We start from the raw sequence: 27,713 nt of genomic DNA, 5'->3' as shown, positions 1-27,713 counted from the left end.
AAACATGAAGACTTTGTAATATGTAGGTGGACCCACAGAAGCAGATTCAGGGGATGAATTCAAATTTAAGAAATGCCCAAAGGTTGAACAGTCCAGAGCTGAAATCTGCGACTCAGATTTGTGTACCTGTAACTTAAATATTTATTTCTTTTTAATTTTTTTCACCTGATCCTTTCTTCCAGGTAATTTATGCCGTTGTACTGGGTACCGACCTATAATTGACAGCTTCAGTGCTTTCTCTTCGGTAAGAAGGGGGAAACCCTAGTAAATCACTTCATTAATGTCTCAAAGGTGCCTTTTCATGCAGAATTTTGTAGTAAGCTGATATTAGGAAAAACATTATGACCCCAAGATTAGAACTAATTTGAAATATAGATTCACACATGCTACACTGGGAGAAAATAGCAAGACTGTGTGTCATGTGCTAAAAACAAAGATCTGCCTCACAAAAACCTGCTAAAAAGGGATTGGGTGGAGGTATTAGTGCATCCAAATGAAATCCGGGCATGAAACTAGGGCTTTGAGATGCACCTTTTTTTTTCCTGTTGCACATTGAATACTTCCGTACTCTGGCAGCTCTTGAATATGTTGACCCAAGGGACATATTCTGCGATTCTCATGGCTTCTAAGGCCCTGCTGATCTGCAAATAGCTCCCCAGCTGAATGCTAGGGATGCAGTTGCAGTGGTATATTATGTTATGGTCATTTTAAGACCAGGCAGGTGGAACTAAAAGGGGGATATTTCCTCCATTTTAGAAAGAAGATGGTAGCATTAGAAGCCATCTTTTTATCTGCAGAATTTCAGATAAGGATAGAAGGTCTAAGGGCTCGACTACATGAGATCCTGGAAGTCCCATGGATGGAGCTTTCACTGTTTTTGTCCTTTAAAGATCAGGAACATGGATGCCCGATTCCAGGACCAGATCTACATTTTCGAAGGGGGGCAAAAGTACAAATTTATGCCCCCCATATATTATATACATTTTCCTTTATATAATCTGCTGTTGCTGCCCACCTCTGTGTGCTGCTCGGGGCAGGTGTCCCCTTTGCCCCCCCTAGATCCAGCCCCTGTCAGATTCCAACCTAACTGCTGAACAAGAGGACGGGGCTTTAAGTCTTACCCACATACCATTTTCCTGATGAGAAAATGAACCAGGAAGTCACTGTTTAACACTCTGGCACACACTGGCCAGAGTGTTTATCTTTTAAAAATGAAAATCTAATGCAAGAATTCATAATGAGAGAGAGACAGAGGCAGAGAGAATATCTCAACATGCTGTACTAGGCCAGGTCGTCTCGGGTTACTGCCGGCTACTGGTCTTGAGAGCAGGCTGTTAGTAGTTCAGGAATGCAGGAATCGGGGGGGGGGGGGGGGGTCCCACCAGGAGCTGGAAACCAAGATAAAGTCGGCGTGCAAAGGCAAAGGCAAAAGTCCGGTCCACAGGGTCAGAAGTCCGTTTATCAATGTCTAGTAGCATCAGCAACAAAAGTCAGAGATCCTTTTGCAACAATTGCTTTCGCAACATCTGTCTGTTTCATGCATGGTTTTAAGCTGTTTCTCTTTGCCTTAGTTCTCATCCTCAGACAACAGTCTTGGAGCCGTCTTCTTAGTGCCTGTAGGCGCGCACTTCTCCTTTTACTTTGCAACTCCATTCTCCCTTTTTGCCTGTGCTCTTGAGTGGCTTCAGGTGAGCTGGGTGGGTCCTGCTTCTGTGGAGTTACAGCTGCATCTGGTTGTGCCGAAGGAGGTGATTCTGTGTTTACTTCCAATTCCTCAGCAGGGCTGGTGTTTACTCCTACCTGTTGTCCTTCACCCTGCCCTGCATTCTCAGCTTCCTGAGGTGCAATGCCCGTTATTTCTCCTTGCTCTGGCTCTTCCTCTGATGATGCTTCGTCTGGGCCATGACACATGCACTTTAACAGTGCAGTTCTAAGCAGAGTTCCCTCTAAGTCCATTGAAGCCAGTGGGTTTAGAATAGGGTTGCCAACTCTGGGTTGTGAAATTCCTGGAGATTTTGGGGATAGAGTGTGGGGAGGGTGGGGTTTGGGGGTGGAAGGGACCTCAACAGGGTACAATGTCATACTGTCCACCCTCCAAAGCAGCCATTTTCTCCAGGAGATCAGGAGATCAATTGTAATAGTGGGAGATCTGCCGGTCTGAGTAGACGATACTGACTTTGATGGACTGAGGGTCTGACTCGGTATAAGGTCTCCAGACTCCACCTGGAGGTTGGCAACCCTAGTTTAGAAAGGTGTATCTCTCCTTATGAATGCACTATAAATCAGCCAGAACATTTCTTACAACTTGTAACAATCATATTGTTTTTAATAAATGTTCTCTGCAGGAGTCCTGTCCTCTGGCAGGGAGTGGGAAGTGTTGCTTGGATCAAGAAGGTATGAAGGGGAAAGAAAGAGAAGAAGATTTAGCTCCAGAGCCTAAAAGAGGAGATGGGGTAAGCTGTGGACTCCCAATTTCCATGGTTTTTGTAAAGAGCTTCTGTAACCTTCTGTAGACCTGACCTGGATAGCCCCAGGCTAGCCTGATCTCATCAGATCTCAGAAGCTAAGCAGGGTTGGCCCCCTGGCTAGTATTTGGATTGGATACCACCAAGGAATACCAGGTGTGTGACACAGAGGCAGGCAATGGCAAACCCCCTCTGAACATCTCTTGCCTTGAAAACCCTACAGGGTCGCTATAAGTCAGCTGTGACTTGGTGGCAAAAAAAATCTTCTGTGCGTGCTGGTGAGTTTCTGTGTGGAGCTGAAGTTACAGTTCATATATAAAGTCTTATCTCTGGGAATTGCTAAGCTTCTAGTTCTGTGAAGACCCTTTTCTGAGCTTCATTGGCACCAGGTGTTGGCAGGACCAAAGCCTATTTTCTCGGGGCCTGGTACAAAGTTTACAGGCGCCCCCAACAAGCATACAATTCTATCCTGTACATTTGATCTCATGTCATTTTATTTCTTAAATGACCTTTTATTTCTTAAAAGGCAGATAATGAGAGGGAGGGCATCTTGGCCATCTTCTGGTCACTAGGGGTGTGGAGGGGGAAGGTAGTTGTGAATTTCCTGCATTGTGCAGGGGGTTGGACTTTATGGCCCTGGTAGTCCCTTCCAACTCTATGATTCTATGATTCTATGACCTCAGTAGACTGTGGTCGTTTATGCATGGGACCTTTTACCTAAGGTTTGTTGCTCACTGGACCCACACTTTCCTGTTGGGAGTGTATGCACCAGCAGTTTCCAAGCTCAAATCAGGAAGTATTTGAATCTCGGTCCCTTTAAATGCTGCTTTGTAACTGGCTGTAGTGAGAGAAAAGTTCCCTCCCCCGCAAACCCAATTGCTGCATAAAAAAGCATTTTAAGAACATAAAACAAAAAAAATGGAGCAATCTGAGAGATTGGGAGAAATCCAAGCCTCAGTTTTAAAAAGCTTTTCTTCTGCTCAGAAAGAGCTACAAGAAAGCAGGAAGTATCTTAATGTAGGAGAAATAATTGAGGTTAGATAAGGGGCTGAATAACTGCCTATATGTAACCTAGATTGGGACATGATAGCTATAACTGGGGATACACTAGGTTGAACACCACTTTCTTTGCAAAGCTGCATCTCCAAAGCCAATCAGTGTGTGGAATAGGGTTGCCAGCTCCAGGTTGGGAAATACCTAGAGATTTTGGAGGCGGAGCCTGAGGAGGGTGGGGTTTGGGGAGGGGAGGGACTTCAATACCATACAGTCCAATTGCCAAAGCGGCCATTTTCTCCAGGTGAACTGATCTCTATCGGCTGGGAATCAGTTGTAATAGCGGGAGCTCTTTAGCCACCACCTGGAGGGTGGTGACCCTAGTGTGGAAAAACCAGAAGAACACGTGAACTAAGCCTCAAAGGAGTATCAACAAGAAAATTCAGTGCTTGGCAGGAGGGTGGGGTGGGAATTGTGCCACCTGTGTTAATCTTGTTTGGACTAGAGCAATCAGCACCAGGATCTTCAATGTCCCCATGTGACTTGTCTCCATCAGGCCCATTGGTGCCAACAGTCTGGCATTTGTGGAACATTTCAGATGCAAGTGTCCTCAAGAAGGAACATTCTCTTGTTCCTTCTTGAGGACACTTCCATTGGCAAAGTTCCACAAAGAAGGCACAAGAGAATGTATTGTCAGATATAATCTTCCTGAATTGACAGCAGAGCAGTTTAGATCATGCCAGTAGGGAATCGTGCCAGTCAATCCAATTAGTTCTTCCATGACAATTCCTTTGCCTTTAGCAACACCTAGGGTGATGACTCAAACAGGTTTAGGTTAGTCACGGCCTTGTGGTTACCATTGTTCATGGTGAGGAGAATTTTGTACAACAGCTCCTCTGTGCTCTTAATAACACAATATAATCCATAAAAAGTCCAAATACGCCCATATATTGCATCCACACAGCAGGTGAAATTGGTTCTCTCGCAGGGTAGTGGTTGGGTGGGTCACTGGTGTGAGGAAGACAGAAACCATAACTCTTTGTAATGTATGGGGGGAGAAAGGAGAATTCTCATGACGCCGTGTGAAAATATGCATGCTTGAAATAACATTGGTAAAAGAGATGAACACCAAATGATTAGACATTTGTAACTATTCTGTTATGCCAATTAGAGGGGTTTCCTTTATTTGGGGGAATTAGCTATGGAGACAGAATGAGCTTTGCCAGAGGCTGGTGTATGGAATCTTTAAACTTATTTTTACGAGGAGGAGCACACCAGTGGAAATACCCTCAATAAAGAAGCACTGTATAAATTTTAAGGGTTTTATTAAAAGGATTTCAATACCATACACACACACAAATACACAGCACAGATACACATAAAATCTAAGGGATAAAGGGAAAGAGGGGGGGGTATGTTTATCAATCAGAGGAGGATGTCCACAATGGCAGCTGTGATAGAAGCAAGGAGTGACCAGTGCTATCTAGAAGAAAACAAGAAGGACTGTACACGCAAGTACAGGGTGCCGCATTGCGGATCTAAGAAAACACTCACACTTTGCCATTGTGAAAGGGGCAATACTTATATCCCAAAATATATCCTGAGACGTTTATGACTTCACCGGCAACCAAACATTGCCAGGGACAAAAGGATTGATTGCTCTTTGATGTGTTTAGATGGCTGAGTGTGAAAAGCACAGGAGGTGGAAGCAGATAGAAACAATACCTGTGAATTTCGGATTAAGCATTGTTAAATATTTGGTTGTAGATTTCCAGATGTGTGAAGATGTCCTGGGAGAAGTTTCCCAGGAAGGAGGAGGTGACTCAGAGAAGGAATGGGATTACCTATTTTGCAACTGGGGGGGGGGGGTTAGCTGGACATTCAGATATGCAGACAGAGAGGCCTGATTTCTTTGAATTCAGCGTTGATGGCGTAAGCTGTGATATCAGGCACCAGGTGTCTGCAAGGAGCATTTTATTAACTATATGTTAATACTTAATACACTGTCTTCCCCTAATTGTTCCCGGATTTCTCACCTGTTGTGAGGGCCTGGGGGAAATGCAGATGAGTTTTGTTCTTGCCCTGTCAGGTCCAGAGTGTCTCACAAAATGGGTTTCTGACAACTTCCATTTTGTCTCCTTTTGCATAGCAGTGCCTTGCCTCTTGTGATTAAACTCTGGTCCTATACACCTTTCAAGGCATATCAGGTAGCTTAAGGCACATCCATGGGGTAATAATTCAGTGTTTAGAGTTGGTGGCTGACAGGCTGGTTTACCTACTATGAAGAAGAAGAGTAGTAGGAGGAGTTGGTTTTTATATGCCGACTTTCTCTACCACTTAAGGGAGACTCAGACCAGTTTACAATCACCTTCCCTTCCCCTCCCCACAACAGACACCCTGTGAGGTAGGTGGGGCTGAGAGAGCTCTAAGAGAACTGTGACTAGCGCAAGGTCACCCAGCTGGCTTCATGTGGAGGAGTGGGGAAACAAATCCAATTCACCAGATTAGTGTCCACCGCTCATGTGGAGGAGTGGGGGAATTAAACCCTGTTCTCCAGATTAGAGTCCACCGCTCCAAACCCCTGCTATTAACCACTACACCACTATTTCACTATAATGTCACAATGATTTATTGTAACAAACTACCAATTCCTAGCTTTCAATTGAAAAAAAAATGAGTCTTTTGGTTGCAGACTTACAAGGAGAAACAGGGCTGCAAATTTTTCCTTCTAACCTCACCACTAAAAATGCTAGGGATTTATTTAAAAGATGAACACTGGGAACTAGTATATTTTTGTAATAAATTGTTATAATGCTATAGTGCAATTTTTTTATTTTTTTATTTTGCTGTCAAGTCAGAGCTAACTTATGGCAAAGAGTAGGGTTTTCAAGGCAAGAGACCTTCAGAGGTGGTTTGCCATTGCCTGACTCCGCATCAAGACATTGGTATTCCTTGGGGTCTCCCATCCATGTACTTGCCAGGTTTGAGGCAGAGAGTGTGTGACTGGCCCAAGGTCACCCAGCAAGTTTCCATGGCAGAGGGGGGAGTCGAACTTGGGTTTCCCAGATCGTAGTCCCACACCTTAACCACTATACCATGCTGGCTCTCCAAAGCACAATAGCTATTACCAATTTGTTTTAAGCCTGAAAAATATCCTCTGGTGGCACAGGGGAAATGGCAGACACAGAGAGCTGAGGCAAGGGAAGGGAGGGGAAAACTTACATGTGGATGCCCAGTTATCACTGCAAATGCATCTGCAAACCCAGCAGCAATGAGAGCTATACAATCATCTCTAGATGGAAACAGCCCAGGACAGCTATCCTGGCAACTGAGTGAAATTTAAGTAAATCATTAGTGAGGTTTCATTAGATAGGGGAGGGGCCGTGCTCAGTGGTAGAGCATCTGCTTGGCACGCAGAAGGTCCCAGGTTCAATCCCTGATATCTCCAGTTAAAGGCAAGGAGGTGATGTGAAAGACCTCTACCTGGAGAGCAGCTGCCAGTCTCAGTAGACAATACTGACTTTGATGGACCAAGGGTCTGATTCAGTATAAGGCAGCTTCGTGTGTTCATGTGTGCGTGTGTTTCCCCCCCCCCCTTTCTTAAAACTGTTTTATAATAAGGCATGTTCTGACAAAGAACACATTTTTCATAAGTACTTAATTAGCTATTGGATTAGCATGCAGTGTGAAAATGAATGTTTTAATTAAATGTGGGGTTTTTTTCAGGAGATGTTAATATTGGATTAGCAAGCAGGATAAAAATGAATTTGTTAATTAAATGTGTGTTTTCAGGAGAAGCTAAATAAAGTATACCATCCCTTAGTACTACATGCAGATGTAGCTTTTTTCTTAAACTCTGCCCAAGTGTTCACGTTTGCTGATTTTGTGTGTGTGTGTGTGTGGTTAGTCTTGGCTGAGAAAACCTTGAGAGGGTAACAACCCACTTTGTAGAGAGTTTTGGTTACATATTATTTTAAGTAGGACAGATAACATAGTTTTAAGAGCTCAGCAAGGAAACCTGATCCAATGTATTTAATAAAGTTAGTAGAACATATTTAGTTCAAGCAATAAAACAACATTGGCATTTTCTGCCTGCAAAAGTGTGCTTTAGTCACACACCAGTGCCAATAATCTACACTTGCTATTTAGGCCCCTGCATCTCAAAGATTGGGGTCCAAAGTTTCAGGCAGGAATAGGGTTGCCAGGTCCTGCTAATAATGTGCTGGAGTGAAGAGGAATATAGATGTGACCTCATTTCTATGTGCGGGGGGCTTGCAATTTCCACATTTGTATTCCAGGAAACAAGCAGCCCACCCCCATGGATGCACAAACAAAGAAACCTGTATAAGAAAACAACTCCTGAGAGCCAGCATGGTATAGCGGTTAAGAGCGGTTGACTCTAATCTGGAGAACTGGGTTTGATTCCCCACTCCTCCCCATGAGCAGTGGACTCTAATCTGGAGAGCCGGGTTCGATTCCCCACTCCTCCCCATGAAGCCTGCTGGGTGACTTTGGCCCAGTCACAGTTCTCTCAAAATCCTCTAAGCCCCACCTACCTCACAAGGTGCCTGTTGTAGGAGGAAAGGAAGGTGATTATAAGCCGCTTTGAGACTCCTTTCAGTAGAGAAAAGCAGGATATAAAAAACAACTCTTATAAATTGTTGGGGAGGGACCCTTCTAATGAAGTGATAGGCAGAAAAAGGGGTTAAACATCCTCACCTATATTTCCCCTTGTAACAAGGGATTCCGCCTTGGGGTCTTGCTTTCCCACCTTAACCTTCCCTTTCTGATGTGCCCCACAGATGCTGTCACATTCACAAGTAGGCTGTAGCTCTTTGTAGAAAGGACTAGCAGATTTTCAGCGCTCGGGTACAGATCTCTGTGAAATGTTCCCAACAGCTGGCTGTAGGACTCTGCAGCTGAAATGAGTTCAACCTCATTGATGAAGTTGATGGCGAAAATTTACATCGATAAATTAATTCACCCGTGAACAGCAACATTTTTTGTTCATGTTTTCACCCAATAATATAGTAATAATCATACTTTGTGACCACAAATGCACAATGTTTGCGCATGGCCTCTGAGCTGAAAGTCACTAGCTGCTCTGAGTCAGCCCACAAATTAACTAGGAGCCAAGTTAATATGACATAAAATGCGGTGGATCATGTGGCCCAATACCTGCTGCCTTGGGCCCAGATTAGCTTTTGGCATCTCACAGTAAAAGATGGGAAAGATTATGATAAACGCATATTAAGGATTAATTCAGCAGCAACGTGTTTATGACTGCCTCACTGCGGGTTTAATGGGCTTGTGCAGCTAAATGGGTACTGTGGGCTGTGGCCATCACAGGCTAAGAGCTGTGAGCCACCATAAAGAATAAACTACAGTATTTGGCAATGGAATAAACAGAACAGGCTAGTTGAAAACTGCAGTTCTTCTTCCCAATGAGACAAGAGGATGAAGTAGTTGACGTATGGCAAGAGACACATGCGCACGCTCTTGAAATCCTTCTTTTCCAATGACCATATATGCTAATATTAAGCTTAATTTTTTCCCTATTAGATGTGTTCAGGTCTATGCCAGCCAGAAGACTTCCAGCCCAGGGACCCAACCCAAGATTATATATTTCCTCCTGAACTAATGGTAGGTAATATCCCCTTTTATCTATGTTTGTTGAGAATTATTTTTAGTAGGCATATAGGTTCTGATTCTGAAAGACAAATGTCAGTATGTAGCAATATGCTTTGGGGAGTCCGTGGGTGAAATTACATGTTACAACATCAAACATTGTCTCCTTAAATACAATTTCCAGTTAACACAAAGACATTTGGGGAGGGCATCTGGTAGGGTTGCCAACTTCCAGGTACTAGCTGGAGATCTCCTCCTGTTGCAATTGATCTCCAACTGATAGAGATCAGCTTCCCTGGAGAAAATGGCCGCTTTGGCATTTGGACTCTATGGTATTGAAGTCCCTCCCCAAATCCCACCTTCCTCAGGCTCTGCTCCAAAAACCTCCTGCCGGTGGCAAAAAGGGATCTGGCAACCCTAGCTTCTGGGGGGAGATCAGTGGGCAGGATGGAGGGGAAATTAACCCTCCCTCAGTTTCTAGTTCTCCCCTGCAAACACCCAATCTTAACACATGGCTGAGGCAGAAAAGCTTATTAATTGTTGGGGAGGGACATTTCTAATGAAGAACTAATGGGCAGAAAAAGGGGTTAAACATCCTCACCTACATTTCCCCTTGTAACAAGGGATTCCGCCTTGTGGTCTTGCTTTCCCGTCTTAACCTTCTCTGTACGTGAAACATAGGGTAACTTTCCAATTACTATGTGATAAAAGAAGGATCAGTTATTAAAGGGTGCAGGAGGGAAGGCAGCGTGGTACAGCCCAAACTCATCAGATCTTGGAAGCTATACAGGGCCGGTACTTGGAAGAGAGACCACTAAGGAAAGCTCTGCAGAGGAAAGCAATGGCACACCACCTCTGCATCTCACTTGCCTTGAAAGCCCCTTGCTGGGGTCACCATAAGTCAATTGCGACTTGTCAGCACATACTATGAAAGGGAGCTTGTTCCTGCTTTAAAAACTACTAATGTGATATTAATGTAATTCCTAAGGTGACATGGTGCTTTTGTTTCTCCTTACAGAGAATAGCTGAAGAGAGCAAACGAAGAACTCTGGTTTTCAACGGAGAAAGGACTACATGGATTTCTCCTGTAGCACTCCAGGAACTTCTGAGCCTGAAAGCCAAGTACTCAAATGCACCTCTTGTTGTAGGGAACACTAGTATAGGTATGTAAAGCGTGAAACCCTTATGTAAAGCAAGAAACCTCAACAGAGAGCATGCACAATATGATGTAATGTCTCCAGTGGAAACCACTGGAAGTTGTAGATGAGAAGAAGTTTCCAGATGAGCACCAATGATATGTTTTTGAATGTGTGTAGAGACTTGGGGTTGGATTCTGTAACTCCCTTCTACAAAGTTGGCTCATATAGCTCCCTTTCACCAAGTTTTTCTCCAACAGAGAAAGAGTTCCTACAACAGAGGAAACCTTTCTCCATCAGAAAAAGGCATTCTTTATTGGAGAGAGTTTTTCTCTATTGAAGGAAGACTTACTGGAAGGAAGTAATTGGATCCAACCCATGAGTAACTGGTCCTGCATCAGTAATGTCACTGGAAACAGAAGCCTGATGTAGCCATCACCAATGCTCTGTGATTTCCATGGATCATACAAAATACTTTTAGTTAACTTCAGTGATGTGACACATTAAGGTCATGCCTACACATGAAGCAGAATGAGTTGGTGGAGTGCTACGTCTGTAGAATAGCAGACGTGGAATATCCTTTTTGTATGTTCCTGTATCCAGGGACAGTCTTAGCCACTGGGAATACCAGGCCTGTCAGCAATGCTGATTCTGGGAACTTAGGCAGATTATGAGAGGGAGGGCAGGGTTGCATCCGTGTTTGGCTTTCATGGCCCTTTCTTGCATGCCTAGGAAGTGCTGATCTCCACTTCGGGGTCAGAAAGCAATTTTTCTCCAGGCCAGATTGGCCAAAGATGCTGGAGGGTTTTTTATTTTTGGTCATCTTCTGGGCATGGAGTAGGGGTCACTGGGGGTGTGGGCAGAGGCAGTTGTGAATTTCCTGCATTGTATGGGGGGGTTGGACTGGATGACCCTGGAGGTCCCTTCCAGCACTATGATTCTATGATTCTAAGGCAGCTGCCCCAGGCCCAAGGCTGGAGGGGAACACAAAGTGCCGGCTTCCAGCAGTGTTTGGGCCCATCACTTCTGGGGTTCATGTGGCTGGCCATCTGGGGCTCAGGCAGCCATCTTAACAGTGGCCACATGCACACACACCCTCTGGGGCTCCTGCAAGCAGCTCTGAAGCAGCTGTTCACCTTTCCTCTGGGGCTCAGGCAGCCAGCTCAGTGGGGAACATGAGGGCATTGGTGGAGAGAGCAGGATCCCGCCCACATCACACAGCTTGAGGGCCACCCCCTTGCAGCAATTAGAAGAATGGTTTGTCCCTTCCCGTCCACCTGCTGCCTTTTCACTTGAAATCATTCCCTCCCCAATCCTGGGTCTTTCAGCTGCTTGTGCAACTCACATTTGAAGGCACTGCTTGCTGCCCCTTTGTATAATTCCACTCTAATCCTTCTGGCATGTGATTTCATCCCTTTTAGGACTTGATGTGAAAAAACTGGGCGTTTGGTACCCAGTTATCCTTCATCCTGCCAGGGTTCCAGATCTGCATGTTGTCTACAGGACAGGCAACGGTAAGTCTCTTATGTATCAAAGAATCCATTGGGGACAAATACTGGGATTGAGGTTTCAGTTGAACAATAAACATCACTGAAGAACTAATAAAATGATACTTTCTTGTATTGCCACCCAATATGCATTAACAGACAAGCAATAATACTCATGTCCCCCAGTGCAGCGAAGATTGTGTGTGTGTGTAAAGTGCTGTCAAGTCACAGTCAACTTATGGCAACCCAGTAGGCTTTTCAAGACAACAGACTAACAGAGGTGGTTTGCCATTGCTTTCCTCTGCATAACAACCCCGGGATTCCTTGGTGGTCTCCCATCCAAGTACTAACCGGGCCGACCCTGCTTAGCTTCTCAGATCTTACAAGATCAGGCTAGCCTGGGCCATCTGGGTCAGGGCATGGCTAAGATTAGTGGTTATTAAGTCCAATTGAAGCCAATGGAATGGTAGCTATGAGATGGGCATATAGGTATTGTTTTCTCAGTTTTGTTTATTTTCATACAGCAGGTGATTTTATATATTACTTAGATTAGATAGACAGACAGATGGACAGTTAGATAGAAACATGCGTGGTTAGGCCACAACTGTCCTGCCTCTGTAATGAGTACCAATTCTAACTCCAGCTGTGCTTGTCAACTGTGGTTACTAAAAATGTATTGCCTGACGAATATTATTTGGTTCCAGGGCTTGTGATAGGTGCAGCAACCCACTTGGCCGAGCTGAGGGACATCCTGCTAAATGTTGTCCCAGAACTCCCAGCGGAGAAGACGAAGATTTACTGTACTCTGTTGAAGCAGCTACGGACTCTTGCAGGAGAACAGATCAGGAATTTGGCTGTAGGTCTTCCTGATTGTTCCCTTTTGCGAAGTATAGATTACCTCATGTCCCTTTCTGCCAAGACAGCAATGATGAGAAGTGGACAGCCTTTTGGAGAAGGTCTATTTTGAATGTCATTCATCAATTCAGAGACCTCTTAATCTAATCCTGGGCCAGCCTTGAGTAATTCGATATCCTTGAATTTATCAGCTTCACAGGTCTGCTCTCTGCTTCACAATCTATGTGTTACTTAGCTTTGGAGAACATTGTAATAGGATTCTCCCAGAAAACATTTTCTCATCCTATAAACCAGGGGGCCACGCCATGCCTTGCCCCAACCCTTGTGTTTGACACCCTTGATATAAACTGTCCTGGTGGCACTACTAAGCATCTTTCATGGGCCACAGTGGAAGGATCTGACAGGAAGAAAGGAGACAGTTGTCTTGGAAGACCTCATTCTGGTTGTCCCTACCATTGTCTGACTTGACATCCCTCATAGCTCCTTCAACCTATAGAGGAGAGGCAAGTGTCACATGATGTCTGCTCCAAGCAGAAGATCTGGAGATAATGGAAAAGCCATTCATATGTCCATACACTTATACCAATTCACAAACACACCAGTCAGACCAAATCAAGAAGTCCCAACACAGTGGGTTAGATCCCAACTAAATTTTCCTATGGCAGAATGAGACTTTCCTGTCTCCCGCCTCCCACTGCAACTCACTTATCAACATGAAACAGATAGGGGACCCTGAGAAATGTCATGAGACGTGTCTCTAGCAGGAAGCGGGAATCAGTGGGAAGTGCCAGTTTAGTGTGGATCCAACCCAGTGTTTGGGAACCACTGACAAGTTCATGAAAGGACATACCATATTTTTATTGAAACACTCAGGAGCCTCATTGTAATGTTCAGAGACTCATTCTAGTCCAAGCTGAACATATTGGTTTCAGATCCTTATATCCTTTTCCCCATAATGAGGAAAGCTGTACAAAAGGGTGATTTTATCAGAAAAATGGCAAAAAAGGAAAAGGTTTATCAGCTTTCCACCCCACACCCTGCTTTTCCATTCTCAGTCACAGCATTCTAACGCTGTTTTCATTTAAAACATCAGGGGAAAAGAACAATGTGATTCAATGTCACATCTCCCTTACTGCGGATATACTTTGTCATGCTTAACTCTCCTTCAGCCATGTCTCAGATATCTACTCTGCAGAAACCGTAGCTTCAATATTTGCTAAGAGAATCTGCAAAGGAACACTGGAAGAAATGGGTAAAGAAGCTACAAACCATATATGTTTGATTTCCCCTTCCAGCACCACCCCAAACAAAGAGACAAGCCCAATTTGAAACAGAATGATACAGGGTTAGGACTGGTATCTAAGTGTGTAGAAATATGGAGTGATGTGGTGGGGACAAATGCATTTTCTACAGAAAGGTGAAGATGGATTGATAACAGTATTGATGTTTTATCGAAGATGCTTCCATATCATTTTTAAGTACAGAAACTTCAGCTGTCATTGAACAGATTATTTTTCCAGGTTGAAGAGATACGTACAAATAGGAACTCCAGAAATCTATAAGCAAGGTTGCATTTTAAGCCTGTACGGCTATGTGGGTGAGAGGTGGAAACAACAATGACATCATTGTTTTTCAGTCCTTAGGAGGACACATTGTAAGCAGAGGGTCACCCTGGGATCTGAACCCTGTCCTAGCAGCTGGGAAAGCTATTCTCAATCTGGCATCAACAGGTAAAGGGCCTTACAATTTGTTAGTAAATACTGATTTGGGGACAAAATAGTGTGCAGTAGCTATATAAGTCTTAACCGTGGGTGAGTCTCATATATGATTTAACACAACAGGGCCATTGCAGCTGCAGCATAGGATTCTGCGATGCTATAGGAACACCCAGGTTTTCAGAAAAGCGTGAAAGTTTCACCAAAAAATTGAAAGATAAATCCCTCCCTCCAAAAGTCAGGGATGACCTCTGTGCATGGGGGGAAAGGTCTCATCTAAAAGGGTGTCAGATGTTGTTGTTTGGCTGTCAGCTTTTGAGAAGGAAGGATATTTGGGTCATTTCCTCCACCCAAAATCTGGCAACGTCAGAGGTGGCCGAGCTGTTAAAAAACTGTCTGCAACAGACTGGTGGTGAATGTGAGAAACTCTGGATCAGGACCAACAGTTTTGACCACTAGATCTTTGCATTCCCTCCCCATCCTCAGGACTCTGTTTCCTGTTCCATTTAAGAGAACTACACACACGAACAGGGATGCTTGTTGATAAGTGGCTCATACATGCTAGGTGATATACGTTTCCGGGCCCTGAAACTATTAAAAATTATGAGCCCCTGACTTAACAGGAGAAACCAATGGGGACTGTAGGGGAGGGGCTGTGGCTCCAGTGGTAGAGCACTGCTTGGCATGTAGAAGGTCCCAGGTTCAATCCCCGGCATCTCCAGTTAAAGGGACTCAGCAAGTAGGTGATGCGAAAGACCTCTGCCAGAGACCCTGGAGAGCTGCTGCCAGTCTGAGTAGACGATACTGATTTCGATGGACCGAGGGTCTGATTCAGTAGAAGGCAGCTTCATGTGTTCATGTATACTCAAGATGGGGAGGGAGAGAAAGATAACATACCTAACTGATTAGTGGGAAACAAACTGTAGTTATTACATGGTATAAAAGTCTATGGTATATAACATTATCCAAATGGTTCAGTAGGCAGGATAAATGGTAAAGAAAATTCCATGTTATTTATCCAAGGTGAAAGACTACCCCCTTTTAAGAAGCACACAGAAAAGCTCTGAGCACACTTCATTAATTCCAGTGGGAATGTCGGACATTTACGGTGCAAACCTAAGCAGAGGTACACCCATCTAAGGAAATTGAATTTGATGGGCTTAGAAGGGTGTAACTCTCTTTAGGATTTGCACCAATCAGTTCACTAACCTAGAATGGTTTGGATTATTCATTTCCAACACCACGTTTTTCTACATACAGTGTAATGTGATCTTTGAATAAGCCTGGCATGATAAAGCTGAAGCTCAAATTGATACAGGTGTATATTCTGATGTCTTTTTTATTTTCATGGATGGTTTAAACTCTCCATCAGCAAAGAGCACATTCCATAAAGCCTACATGTTTCTTTGGCAGGTGGAACACGGCAGATTCCCCTGAATGGTGAATTCCTCGCACGATTGCCAGAGGCAGACCTTTCACCAGAAGAGGTCATAGTCTCTGTTTTTATTCCATTTTCAAAGAGAGTAAGTGTGTATGCTTATCTGTATACTTATCAAATATCTGTATGCTTATCAAATGTAATAATCTTCATTTGGTGCGTTACATTTTACCTTTGTACAGAGAAGTAACTTCTAGGTAAGAATTTCTTCATGTGTGAAGTGGCTTTTAGGCCTCAAGGATTTCTTCTAAGGATGCCAGGTGGGCCCTGGGGAGTCCTTGAAATTACAGCTCATCTCCAGACTACACAGATCAGTTCCCCTGGAGAAAATGGATGTTTCGGAGGGTGGACTCTATGGCATTATGTCCCACTGAGATCCCTGTCCTCCCCTGGCTCCATCCCTAAATCTCCAGGAGTTTCCCAACCTGGATCTGGCAACCCTACCCCCATCCCCCGCTGGTGGGAGCGGGCAACCCTAATTTCTTCAGTATTACAGTCACACGTACCCACACCCATATTCCTCTCTACTGAGCTCTCTGGGATCTCCTCCTTGAAGTCCAGGCTGCTGCTTAAGGTTGGATAATTAAATGCCACTTTGAGGATTAAGTGGATAAAAAGGTGCCCGAAAAGAAAATAAATTCCTACATGGAAGACTTTTCTATGGAGGAAATTATTAATTATTAATTGTTTATTAACATTTCAAATATGTCTCTTGTGTCCCATTTGTGTATACCCCTCTGCATACACTGCTTCTTTCCCTGAGCATGAAAAGAAATAGTATATCTCCAGTGAGGGGGCAATGGCTGCATATATCAATTAACATATATTTTCATGTGGGTTACGGTACTTACTATCTTACAACTTGGAAGTGCCTTCTAGGTAAGCATTTCCTCATGTGTGAAAAGGCCCTTATAAATAGGGTTGCCAACCTCCAGGTAATTGCAACTACTATGGCTCAAAATCAAAAATAACATCACATATGTGTGTATATTATTTTAAACTAAGTGCAATAGTGCTGGATATATATAATAAAACACTGTAAAATAAAACTACTGACAATGAACTGTTTCCTTTGTATTATTTTCATAAAATGGTTTTACAATAAGTATAGGAATATGATCAATATAATACTTCTTACATTGAGTCAATGAGACAAATAAATCAGCAGCTTGTTACAAATATATCATACAACATATAGCAAAAACGTGGTAAACTTAAACAAGGACACAAAAAGGTGGGACAAGTCTCTGGTAAAAGATCTTGTTTCTTCCTTCTTCAGCCACCTGTGTCCAATTGTGTCCTCTTCTTAGGTTGCAATGAATTGTATTAATTTCACAATTTCTTTTAAAAGCATAAGCTTTGTGCAACGTAGTTGTAACAGGAGCCTGAGCTTCTTGTATGCTGAATGTTAGCTAAAAGTAAAGACAATTCTTGCTAAGTCATACTATAATTCTAAAGCAAAAGGCAAAAAGCAAAAATAATTTATAATACAAACATACTCACGAGCATTAGCTTCTTATAGTTGAAATAACATACTTTGATGTAGTTTAATGTCCCGTGGGATCCTGAATGGTCTCTGACCTTGTGATTCCAAAGGGTCTGACTCATAGCTAATTTATTCTTACCTATGGTGTGAGGCTAATTGGGGTGATTCAGGCAGCATTCACAATAATCCTGTATATTCACATGATGCATTTAACCCATTGGGTTCTAAGGAGTTGAAAAGGAATATGAAGCGAGATTCTTGCTGATTTAATATCCTTTCTATGTTGGCTTTCTGATATTTGCGGGGCTTGAACTGCCAAATGGCAAAAAAAACAGAGATCCGTATCCGAATGTTTGAACTTTTTAAAATGGTCTACTACTGGCGCATCAGTTATATTGTTCCGAATTCTGGAGAGATGTTCCCCAATTCTTAACTTTAAAGGGAACTGATTACAACTGATCTCCAGCCGGTATAGATCAGTTCACCTGGAGAAAATGGCCGCTTTGGCAATTGGACTCTATGGCATTGAAATCCCTCCCCTCCCCAAACCCTGCCCTCCTCAGGCTCTGCCCCAAAAACTTCCCCCCGGTTGCAAAGAGGGACCTGGCAACCCTACTTATAAAGCTAGCTGAATGAAAGCAGGGATCAGTGTAGAGCAGGGGTGTCAAACATAAGGCACAGGGGCCGGATCCGGACCCTTGAGAGCTCTAATCCGGCCCACGAGCCAGCTGAGGTGGCCACCCCCACCACTCTCAATCTGGGCTGGTGAGGCATGGCTCGGCCCCACCAAGTGACATTTATATCATATCCAGCCCTCGTAACAATTGAGTTTGACACCCCTGGTGTGGAGGGTAAAATGACCAGATCTCTCCTTGTCTTGCCAGGATGAATTTGTGTCCGCATTCCGACAGGCTGAGCGGAGGAAGAATGCGTTGTCTGTGACCAATTCTGCAATGCAAGTCCGGTTCCAGCCGGGTACTGACGTCATTGAGGACCTGACTATTTTATATGGAGGCATTGGCTGTACCACAGTGAGTGCCCCGGTCACCACGCAGAAGCTACGAGGAAGGTACGATAGTCCTCTGGAGGTCCTGCCAGAACAGCTCTTTTTGCTATGGGGAAGATGGTTAATTCTAATATGCAAGGTGGATTTACCATATTTCTTGTTTGTCTTCAGGCACTAATAAGAGACTCCTGGTTTTTCATAGAATCATAGAGTTGGAAGGGGCCATACAGGCCATCTAGTCCATTTTGTTGTTGTTGTTGTTGTTGTTTTGAGTAGGCAAGTGTATGCCTCCTTTCACAATGCTGTGCAACTAGGGTTGCCAGGTCCCTCTTCGCCACTGGCTGGAGGTTTTGGGGAGGAGCCTGAGGAGGGCAGAGTTTGGGGAGGGACTTCAATAACATAGAGTCCAATTGCCAAAACAGCCATTTTCTCCAGGTGAACTGATCTCTATCAACTGGAGATCAGTTGTAATAGCAGGAGATCTCCAGCTAGTACCTGGATGTTGTGAAATCAAAAAATTGAGCACTTACGGCATGAAAAAAGCTATTAAGCCTATTTCAGAGTAGTGCAACCTTTATTTAGTTCCTTGACACTTGTAAAATAGAAATGCCACTACAGAAACCTCTTGTCTCTAAGATGCTGCTTAGGAAATTGGCCGCTTCTTGATAGTCCCCTTCTGTAGTGGCATTGCATTTTCACTATGCAGTGTAGTATATATTAAATTTTGCAGAACAAAAGTTCCAGTCGGAACAATCAACATAGGATCGCCATGACCCAAGAAGCAGATGCGAAATGGGATAAAATACCGGAACCCCATTGTTGGTGGCCTCTATGGACATTTCTATTGTGTTGTGTTATATACCACAAATATTGAAAAGCCACTTTATTGTGAAAAAATTGTAAATTGTAATACTTGTTAACAATTGTACAGTGGCAAGGCGCTCCCTTGCATGCTGGCTACACACTGTATTTTACAAGTGTCAAGGACCTAGATAAAGGTTGCACTACTCTGAAATAGGCTTAACAGGTTTTTTTATGCCATAAGTGCTCAATTTTTTGATTTCACAGTCTCCTTTGGGGCACTAGTTATTTCTGTTTGAGTACCTGGAGGTTTGCAACCCTATGTTCAAAAAAATTTCATCCAACCACAGTGGGTGGGGGAGGGGGAATTTTAACCTTCAGGGATAATAATATTTTGATTTTAAAAGTCAATTTGCTGGCATAACATTTTAATTTAAATAATTTGTGGACTCAGGAATCACAGGGCTGCAAAATGTCTGATTTATTAGGGATTATAATCCTGATTTATTAAGGATTAGGGCGGCAATCCTAAAAACTCTTTTTTTTCCCCCTGCATCTTTTTTCCAGAGCCATGACCCTGTTAGAGAGGGGTTTCCCCCCTGCACCAATGCTCTGATCAAATGTGGGACCCCTGCAGCTTCATTAAACTAAAATCAAATTGCTGGGAAATCCAGTGTGTAGTTTGGCTCTTAGTATATACCGTACATTACAATTTTATCTTGATCAACAATTTAGTAAATAAGCATGTGTTCACTTATTGTGTCTCCCTCAGAAAATGGAATGAGCAGACGTTGGATGATGCTTGCAGGCTCATTCTTGAAGAAATTCAACTCTCGCCTTCTGCAGTAGGTGGAAAAGTGGAATACAGGCGAACTCTGCTTGTCAGCTTCTTTTTCAGATTCTATTTGGAAGTGCTGCAGAGTTTAAAATACATGGTAAGTTGGAAACACTTTATGTTTCTGTATAATTGCATATCTAATTGTATATTTTAAGGAGCCCCGTGGAGCAGAGTGGTAAGCTGCAGTACTGCAGTCAAAAGCTCTGCTCACGACCTGAGTTCGATCCCAACAGAAGTTGGTTTCAGGTAGCCGGCTCAAGGTTGACTCAGCCTTCCATCCTTCCAAGGTCGGCAAAATGAGTACCCAGCTTGCTCGGAGTACATTGTAGGCGATTGGGGAAGGCACTGACAAACCACCCTGTAAACAGAGTCTGCCTAGTAAACGTCGGGATGTGACGTCACCCCATGGGTCAGGAATGACCCGGTGCTTGCACAGGGGACCTTTACCTTACTTAATTGTATATTTTACAGATTTCATAGAGTGCTCACTCATTCCCAATAAAACACATGTCATGACACATATCATAAAACACATGTCATGCACTATGGGCAAACCCTATCCTAGCACCCTATCTGTGCCACCTGGTGGGCTTGCCACATTCCCTTGGGCCCAGCTCACACAAGATGTTTCCTTCTAGTACCTTCTAGTACCTGGCCATCCCAGGGTACTGGGGTAAACCATTTTTCACTTTCAGTAGTGGCTTGGTCTTCATATATTAGCAAGAAATACTGTTTGTCAGAGAGCCAGTGTGGTGGTTAAGAGCAGCAGACTCTAATCTGGACAAGCGGGATCAATTCCCCCATTCCTCCACATGAAGCCTGCTGGGTGATCTTGGGCCAATCACATTTCTCTCAGAACTCTTTCAGCCCACCCTGAGGCAGGAAATGGCAAACCGAATGTCTCTTGCCTTGAAAACCCCATGGAGTCAGCTGTGACTTGATGGCACTTTCCCCCACCACTGTTTGTCACATTTTGGATTTCTGCTGTGGTTAAAGGTACAAAAGTAGGCCAGGCTTGTGTTTTTCTGAACAATTGGTATCTCTCCTATGGATAGGGTTGCCAGGTGGCTTGGAATTGCCCACCAATCCATCTGCTGGCTGACAGCAAGGATCGCATGCACACGCGGTCACGAGCAACGCAATCTCGTCCCTTTCGGTTTACTTTCAGAAATCTGCAGCGTGACGGGACGATTTACCATTAAAAGTGGGGGTTTGAGTGGTAAATCGTGCTGCAGTGCTCCCTTAAGTAAACCGGAACTGGTGGATCACATTGCTTGCAGCCATGAACGTGCGATACCCTCCCCAAAATCTCCCGCTGGAGGAGAGGGGGGACCTGGCAACCCTACCTGTGGAGTACACATTTGCACAGCATAGATGACCCCACAGCTGGATAAGGGTAACTCTCCCCACTAAAAATTCCATGACCCTTCCTTTTCCTGCCCTCTTATAGAACACCATTCCCAATAACAGCTCATGCACTTTAGCACCTAGGTGTTCTACCTAGTTGTTTCAATACCCATATGCAGGAATGCCCTGTATAAAGCAGATCTTACTTCCAATGCAAAATAGCCACTGTATTTTTTGAGTGTATAAGCTGCCAAGAGTCAAAGCTCCCTTCATCAGAAGGTATCTGTCGAAGGGAGCCTTGACTCTCGAAAGCTTCTACCCCAAAAATCTGGTTGGTCTCTAAGGTGCTACTGGACTCAAATCTTGCTCTTCTTCTGCAGCCCAACAAGGCTACCCACGTGATACATCAAATCCAGTAACTTAAATTGGCCTGCATACAACTTAATTATCCCAACGTTTACTAGGCAGACTATGTTTACAGGGTGGTTTGCCATTGCCTTCCTCAGTCATAAGAACATAAGAAAGGTCATGTTGGATCAGACCAAGGCCCATCAAGTCCAGGGAGATACACAACCTACAGTTTACCCCTAGCAAGCTGGGTACTCATTTTACCGACCTCAGAAAGGTGGAAGGCTGAGTCAACCTTGAGCCGGCTACCTGAAACCGACTTCTGTCGGGATCGAACTCAGGTCTTGAGCAGAGCTTTTGACTACAGTACTGCAGTTTACCACTCTGCGCCATGGGGCTCATTAGTTAAGATAACATAAATAGAGATTCTACTGCATAAACAGAAACGTCTTCACCAAATGGATATTTTGTAGCTTTCTGACAACGCTCACTGACTAACTATAAGCAAGCCAACAGACTGTTTTTGAAATAGCATATTTTCCGTAAAGGTCAGTTGTGACAATATCGGTGTGATATGTTAAATGCTTTTTACATTGTCTTCCTTTCAGTACCCATCCAAGTATCCTGACTTGCCAGAGGAAAACTGGAGTGCCTTAGGCGAGTTCCTTGACCATCCTCCGCGGGGCATGCAAGAATATCAGGTCAGTGGAGTGATTTCCAGAGCAATTCATCCCCCAGCAAAGCACGGTGCTATCTTTCTTAATTGACAGCATTATTAATTCTATCAGTTTCAGTTGCCTCTCTCAGCTAGTAGCTTGATCGTTGACCAGGAGCGGACAAGGGCATTAAAACCAGGACTGCTGAGAGCTGCTATGGGCCCCTGGACCAAGATTCCCCATACGGTTTCAGGTTATGTAGCGTGGGCGATACACGAAGAACGGAGACGGAGTTGCAACAGCAATGCTTCATTAAGAACAGGCAGGACAGAACTAACTATTGTGATCGGACCCCTGCTTATATGCCCGCTTGGCCACCATTTAGGTGGCGTATCCCCGTGGAACCCAATGGAGAGGTTCCACAGGGTTCTTAGCTTCTAAGAACCCTAAAAAGGTTCTCGAGGTAAGGGCAAAGGGGGGTTCCCAGCCCAAAAGGGCTTAGGAGGCTGCCTAAAGGCAGCTCCTCCCCTAGACCGGACCAAGAACACCCCGGGAACACCCCCCGGGAGAACGGAGGCAATAATGCTACATGTTTGAAAACTGGCCACCAACCCCAGAATGATCGTGGAAGCTGCACTGCCAAAAATGAAGGGAATTGGAACACCCTGAACCAGGTTATCTTCACAATAGGCAACATATAATAGGAGCTTTTAAGCAACCTTGCATGTGTCTCTAATATTCAGATCCCCAATCTGCCATAAAAGGTTGCTGGGTGACACACTCACGGGCAGACCTACCTCACCGGGTTGTTGTGCGGATAAAACGGAGGAAAGAACAATGCAGCTTTGGGTACCCATTGGGGAGAAAGACTTGTTATGACATTTGTTATAAATCTAAATTTAAAGACATTAAAAAGATCACATCACTTGTCATATACCAAAGTAGCCTTTACAAAGGGCTTTTACATCTTCCACCAACACAATAATAATAACCCAGTGCCTGAACTGTGAATTCTAACTTCTGTTCCACATGTATAGCCACTAAAACAGGTTAATGTTCCATTACCATACATGTATGGTATTTTGAGGCTATCGTATTTTGGTCACATTATGAGAGGGCAAGAGTCACTAGAAGAGACAGTCATGCTAGGAAAAGTTGAGGGAAGCAGAAAAAGAGGAAGAAGACCCAACAAGAGATGGATGGACTCAATAAAGGAAGCCTCAATGCTCATTTTACAAGACCTGAGCAAGGCCGTCAAAGATAGGACATTTTGGAGGACATTGATTCATACGGTTGCCATGAGTCGGAAGTGACTTGACGGCACTTAACACACACACACACACCACACATGTAAAGGGTGGAAGGGTTAAGGAAGCATACTTTTACTGCTTTCTTAAATCATGGGGAAATATTAGCTCCCATCTTTGAGTACCCTTGGGTGCAATTCATCTGGCCCAGAGGATTTTGTTTCATTTAAAGAAACCAGGTGTTTGTGCACAACCCAATGCCAACTCTAGGCTGCAAATCCCTTCCCTCATCACATGTTTTGTTTATGCCATGCTGAGCACCACTTCCCTCACGAGAAAAGACTGAGGAAAAGTAGGAACTGAGGAGTTCTGCCTCTCTTCATCTCCTGTTACAATTTCACTTTCCGGTCCACGCAATGGGCTTATCTTGTCCTTATTCTTACTCTTACTCTGTACATAGGTAAAGAACCCTTTTTTGTTGCGTTTAGCATCTCTCGCTAGTCTAAATTCATACTGAGCTTTAGCTTTCCTAACACTCTCCCTACAAGAACTAGTTATTTGTTTATATTCCTCTTTGGTTATAAGGCCCTCCTTCACTTCCTAAATGAGTCTTTTTTATTTCTCAACTCTTTAAAAAGCTGTTTATGGAGCCACCCTGGCCTCTTTAGGCTCCTCCCATTTTTCCTTCTCATAGGAATGGCTTGGGATTGCGCCTTCAGTATTTCATTTTTAAGAAATGCCCACCCTTCCTGAACTCTCTTCTCCTTAAGTATTTCCGACCATGGGATTCTACCTAGCATAAGTTTAAGTTTGTTAAAATTTGCTCTTTTAAAGTCCAGCCTATATTTCTGACTACGTACAGGTTTTCCTTTCCCCAAGATTGTAAATTCCAAGAGTACGTGGTCTCTACTACTCAAGGTGCCTACTACTTTAACCTCATCGACCAGTTCTTCCCTGTTGGTGAGAATCAAGTCTAAGATAGCAGATCCCCTTGTTTCTCTGTACACCTTCTGGAATAGGAAGTTGTCAGCAAGACAAGTCAGGAATTTATTGGATCTTGCATTTTTAGCAGCGTTGGACTTCCAACAGATATCCGGGTAATTAAAATCTCCCATGTCCCGTCTCTTTGAGAACTTTGTGATCTGGTCTAGGAGTGTCCCATCCAAGTCCTCTGCCTGGTTTGGTGGTCGATAGCAGACCCCCACCATAATATCACGATTATTTCTTATTCCTTTTATGTTTACCCATAGTGTCTCGACTGCACTACCATGCTCAGATTCATGTACTTCTTCACAAGTGTACACATCTTTGACATACAGCGCTACTCCTCCCCCCTTCCTTATCTGTCTATCCCTTTTAAACAAGTTGTACTCCTCAATCTTAATATTCCAGTCATGAGTGACATCCCACCAAGTTTCAGAAATGCCTATTAGGTCAAAATCCCCTTCCTGTATTAGGGCTTCGAGTTCTTCCTGCTTGTTTCCCATACTCTGCGCATTAGTGTACAGACATTGGAATCCGTGGTTTATGTGCCCTGTTGTTCTCGTTTCTGTACTTACCCGTGAGTTTATGTTTCCTTGCATACATGCTACTCCCTGCAAATCTTTATTGTTCTCATCTCCAGGTATTGTCAGCATACAAGGCTTTAAGTTGTCTCGCTCCCCCATAGGATTTAGTTTAAAGCCCTCCTGATCAGGTTTGCAAGGCTCTCACCAAACACATTTTTTCCTACCCTCGTGAGGTGTAAACCATCCCCCGACAGAAGAGCTTCTTCTCGAAAGCGTAAGCCATGGTCCAGAAATCCAAACCTTTCTTGACGACACCACCTACGCAGCCAGTCATTAATTTGTAGTATTCGTCTTTCCCTTCCTAAGCCACGACCTTCAACAGGCACAACTGACAAAAACACAACCTGCGCCCCCAAGTCCTTCACCTTCTCACCCAGAGCCATGTAGTCTCTTTTAATACGTTCTGGGCTGTGCCGGGCAATATCATTTATTCCCACATGAACGAGCAAGAAAGGGTAATAATCTGTGGGCTTGATGAGTCTTCCTACCCTTTCCGTCACATCCTGGATGCGTGCACCCGGTAAACAGCAGACCTCTCAGGACAACAAGTCAGGTCTGCATACTTTAGACCCTACCCCTCTCAGTAGGGAATCCCCAATTACGAGAACATGCCTCTTACGAATTGTGGGGTGGAAGATTGAGTCCTCTGATGCGCAGGAGCCTGAGGATCCATGAGTCTGGAGCTTGCTCCTGCCCCTACTATAGGTAAGACTGACTGGGGGTTGGCTTGCCAATGACCCTGGTTTTCATTGTAGATGGCACATCTCATCTCTCTGTAGATCTGATGTGTCCACCTTTTCTGTGGTTTCAGATATATAATTACATCATTTAAGAATGGCTAACAGTACCATCCTAAGCAGAGGGACACCCTTCTAAGCCCATTGATTTCAATAGACTTGAAATGATGTAACTCTGCTTAGGAATGCACTACAAAACACTTCCAGGGTAACTGTATACAGAGGTTCTCCGGTCAAGGCCTACTGAAAGTCAACTTGCATTTGCAGCCAAGTGTATTCAGTATATACCGCTACGTAATACTCCACAATATGAACTAGATGTAGCAAATGACTTCTTACTCTGTGACAGGAAATTGACCCTCAGCAGCCTCCTCGGGACCCTGTGGGGCGTCCCATCAAGCATGAGTCTGGGATTAAGCATGCCACTGGTGAGGCGGTCTACACCGATGACATTGGTCCAATTGATGGACAGCTCTACATGGCTGTGGTCACCAGCACACGAGCCCACGCAAAGATTCTGTAAGTGACGAAATTAAGAGCTTGAGTGAGAAAACTGACCAACTGTAACCACGGGTCATGTTTTATCTGTAATTGTTTGCTTTATGGGTGGACTAGAACATCAGTTGAAGGAGCCCCGTGGTGCAGAGTGGTAAGCTGCAGTACGGCAGTCCAAGCTCTGCTCACGACCTGAGTTCGATCCTAACAGAAGTTGGTTTCAGGTAGCCGGCTCAAGGTTGACTCAGCCTTCCATCCTTCCGAGGTCGGTGAAATGAGTACCCAGCTTGCTGGGGGTAAAGGGAAGATGACTGGGGAAGGCACTGGCAAACCACCCCGTAAACAAAGTCCGCCTAGAAAACGTCGGGATGTGATGTCACCCCATGGGTCAGGAATGATCCAGTGCTTGCACAGGGAACCTTTACCTTTTTTAGAACATCAATTGAGTGGTCTAAAGAGGGAGACTCTTTGTTCTGTTATTTTTTTCATATAGATACACAGCAATGTGGGGTTGTTTGCTGTGTCTGAACTGTGGATGCAACCCCCACAAGGCTTTCATGGTCAACCCACACTGATCATTTGTGGTCTTTTATGCACGGGTTATTTCCATGGCAATCACCCCCAACTACTTCAGGTCTTCATTTTCATCATGCATGTCTTTTCCGACCTTTAGAAGTCACTTTGCTCTCTCCCTGTGTTTTCCCTGCTTTTTCTGCATGCCGCCTGAAACAGACTCCAGAAAAGGCAGGGAAAACATGGGGAGAGTGACTTCTAAAGGTCAGAAAAGATGTGCATAATGAAGGCGAAGCCCTGAAGTAGTCAGGGGGTGATCACGATGGAAACAACCCATGCATAAAAGGCCTGTCTCTGTATAGTGCATTCAGGGGACATCTTGGGATTTTCCCTTATTACAAGCATTTGGCAAGAAGGTATGAAAGGTTTTTTCTAATGTAGGTACTATTTCTAACTTCAGGCATATGAGCAGTGTCTCAGTTCAGTCAAGCAACACCATATGCCGTATACAACTTTGGAAATGTATATATTTACTTTGCCTTGATTGTTTCTTTTTGAATCATATACACTCAAGGGTTCAGTTCACCATTACTCCCTGTTGTTATCTGAATTAGGACCTTTATACTCCTTTCCAGATCCATCGATATTTCTGAGGCCTTAGCAGCACCAGGGGTGGTCACTGTGGTATCAGCTGCTGATATTCCAGGGAAAAATGGCGATGAACATGAGAAAGTGTTTGCTGATGATGAGGTACCTCTTGGTGTTAACTTCCCCCCTTCTAAATCCACTTTTTTGCCTACCACAGGTACTAATTTACAGATATCCTGCTTCTGTGAACACAGTTAGGCTAACAGAACACAGTTGCATTGGAGGAACAAAAGGGAAAATAATCACTAGTTGTAGTTTCCCCCAACACTTCAGTATTGGTGAGAAAATTGCAAAAATAAAAAATAA

At 44.0% G+C, this 27,713-nt stretch overlaps 1 protein-coding gene across 1 annotated transcript in view; it reads left to right on the top strand.

Moving 5' to 3' along the window:
- LOC130487795 (aldehyde oxidase 3-like) overlaps positions 1–27,713 on the top strand; it is a 65,806-nt gene that overhangs the window by 12,754 nt on the left and 25,339 nt on the right. Inside the window, exons 6-18 of the mRNA XM_056861314.1 lie at positions 183–244; positions 2,346–2,453; positions 9,021–9,101; positions 10,105–10,249; positions 11,644–11,736; positions 12,414–12,565; positions 14,201–14,294; positions 15,693–15,802; positions 18,088–18,272; positions 19,783–19,945; positions 22,152–22,244; positions 26,101–26,270; positions 27,395–27,509. Of these exons, the coding sequence (XP_056717292.1) occupies positions 183–244; positions 2,346–2,453; positions 9,021–9,101; positions 10,105–10,249; positions 11,644–11,736; positions 12,414–12,565; positions 14,201–14,294; positions 15,693–15,802; positions 18,088–18,272; positions 19,783–19,945; positions 22,152–22,244; positions 26,101–26,270; positions 27,395–27,509 (1,571 nt within the window). The remainder of the gene's footprint in view (positions 1–182; positions 245–2,345; positions 2,454–9,020; positions 9,102–10,104; positions 10,250–11,643; positions 11,737–12,413; positions 12,566–14,200; positions 14,295–15,692; positions 15,803–18,087; positions 18,273–19,782; positions 19,946–22,151; positions 22,245–26,100; positions 26,271–27,394; positions 27,510–27,713) is intronic.

This window comes from Euleptes europaea, chromosome 15 (assembly GCF_029931775.1).
Source record: "Euleptes europaea isolate rEulEur1 chromosome 15, rEulEur1.hap1, whole genome shotgun sequence".
Classification (NCBI taxonomy): domain Eukaryota; kingdom Metazoa; phylum Chordata; class Lepidosauria; order Squamata; family Sphaerodactylidae; genus Euleptes; species Euleptes europaea.
Note: the sequence above shows the minus strand (reverse complement) of the source record. Positions and strands in the feature narration are given on the sequence as shown.